This window comes from Corylus avellana, chromosome ca5 (assembly GCF_901000735.1).
Source record: "Corylus avellana chromosome ca5, CavTom2PMs-1.0".
NCBI classification, from domain to species: Eukaryota; Viridiplantae; Streptophyta; class Magnoliopsida; order Fagales; family Betulaceae; genus Corylus; species Corylus avellana.
Window position 1 is genome coordinate 25,607,932 of NC_081545.1, and position 2,085 is coordinate 25,610,016.

The 2,085-nt window shown below is 39.8% G+C and overlaps 1 protein-coding gene across 1 annotated transcript; it reads right to left on the reverse strand.

Moving 5' to 3' along the window:
• Positions 1-46: 46 nt before the first annotated feature.
• Positions 47-1,539, reverse strand: LOC132183132 (pentatricopeptide repeat-containing protein At5g62370-like). Its single transcript, XM_059596528.1, has 2 exons — positions 676-1,539; positions 47-172 (listed from the first exon to the last, which is right to left on the reverse strand). The coding sequence occupies exons 1-2, from the start codon at positions 1,049-1,051 to the stop codon at positions 141-143; spliced, it is 408 nt and encodes a 135-aa protein (XP_059452511.1). The 5' UTR covers positions 1,052-1,539; the 3' UTR covers positions 47-140.
• Positions 1,540-2,085: the final 546 nt, after the last annotated feature.

The following is a 2,085-nucleotide window of genomic DNA, read 5'->3' on the forward strand; positions in this document are numbered from 1 at the left end:
TACTGATCAAAATTTGATTAGTTAGCACATCAGGTTGCATTCCCCACTCTGCCATCTGGTTGTAAACCATCCACCCCTTATCAAACAAACCTAATTTCACAAAACCATGAATCAATGTATTACATGTGTAATTATCAGGCTCACAACCTGTCTTCAGCATTCTCAACAAAACCTGCATTGCCATTTTCATTTTCTTAGCCTTACAATATTGATAAATCAAAGAAGTATACATCATCCTATCTATATAAAGACCCTGAGACTCCATTTCTCTGAATAGTGACTCAGCCTCCACGACCAGCCCTCTCTTACAAAGTCCATAAAACAATGATTTGTAGAGATGGACAGTAGGTTGACACCCAGGTTTACTGCACATTATATCAAACAAATCACGAGCTTCATCCATATACCCCTTAGAGCATAGCTCATCAATCAACTTATTAAAACACCAAAAACCAGAAGTAACTCCAGCCTTATTTACTCTAACTAAATAATCATATGCTTCTAAAATTCTATCTTGTGCACAAAGCTCCCGAAGCATGGCATTACACGCAGCTTTGCAAGGAACAAAGCCCATCACAAGCAGCCAATCAAATTGAGCTCTTGCCTCCTCTAATTTGCCTAACTTACAAAAGCAAATAATCATAGAATTCAAAATCGACAAGTCAGGATTGATACCTCTGCCAACAATTCTATCACGGAAAAGCACCTCAGCCAACTGGGGCTGACCCGAACTCATCAAGTTCCTAATGACTGCACCATAGCTTCCCAAATCAAGGTCCAAGCCCCGTACCTCAGCGAAATGAACTATGGAAATAGCATCTGAAGCTGAGGAAGAATGTGAGATTATTCGCTGAACCACTCGCTGTGCCGAGGAAAACAAGCCGCGTTGAATGAGTTGCTCCGCTAAGGAGAGGCAGAGAGATTTGTGGTCATTGGTAAGAGATGAGACCGAAGCATTTGGTGGGTCTAGTGGTAGAGAACAGGTTGTAATTGCTCTTCTATTTCTGAAGGAACAGTAATAATAGTAAGCACTAGGCCTTCTCTTAATCATTTGCGAGTTCTGCTATGTGACTACAAGGGAACGAAGTATTCTCAAGACAAAAATTAGCATTTTGAGACTGCCAAAATTGGGAGTTTTCAGACACCCAGAAGTGAGAAATAGCAAGAACCTCAGAGAAGAAAATGTATAGGGGGTGCAGAAAAGCACAAATAAGACCTACCCAAGTGCCAAATTTGGGAATTTTCATTGACCCAGAAGCGAGAAGGACCAAAAATGGTGGAAAAAACAATTAAAAGAGAAGTTATAAACGGAGCAAAGTAAAATTGAGAACAACCCATGTGAGAAATTGAAGATATGCACCGAACTAGATGGCAAGAAAGAAGCAGAACTCATTGGCATGAGACGAAGATGAAGAAGAAGCAGTGAATATGGGAGTTTTGCGCCTCTTTGAGCTTGAGGTATTGAACAAGGCGGTAGTGGACTATTCCTTAAACCCTTCTCCTTTGTGGCTTTGCAGTTGCACCCTTTTGATTGATTTCAAACCCCACAACCACAAGCTTGTTTGCCCAAAAAATAAAAAATAAAATAAAGCTTTATTAGTTTAGGGTTTTAGGGTCAGCCCACATTTTTTTTTCTCTCTCTCTTTTGGGCTGTAAAACGAAATAAGATACCTAGATACATCATTTAAGAGGTTGTTTTTTTTTTTTTTAATAAAGGGAACATACCATACTCATTCATTGATAAAAGTTGCGAGCATAAAGCTCTTACAAACAAATGTCGGGTCTTTTCGCGCACCCCTTCCGTGTCAAACTTTTTGTGCCACTTTTCGCAGCGGTTTCTTGCCAGCTCACGATCGGCCTCCTTCTGGCTGCAGTGACCCGCTTTGTGTGTTTTTCGTTTTTATTTCCCTGTATTGTTATTTTTCTATTTTGTATTTCCTTTTGGGTTCCCATGTAGTTTGTTTTTTTTGCTGTAATTTCTTTTCCTGCATTTGTTTTGTTGTTCCTTTTATTTCCCTGTATGGTTTTTCTTTTTGCTTGTAATAAGGTTCTCTCCTCTTACTTTAGTGCGCCCGGTTGCTACCC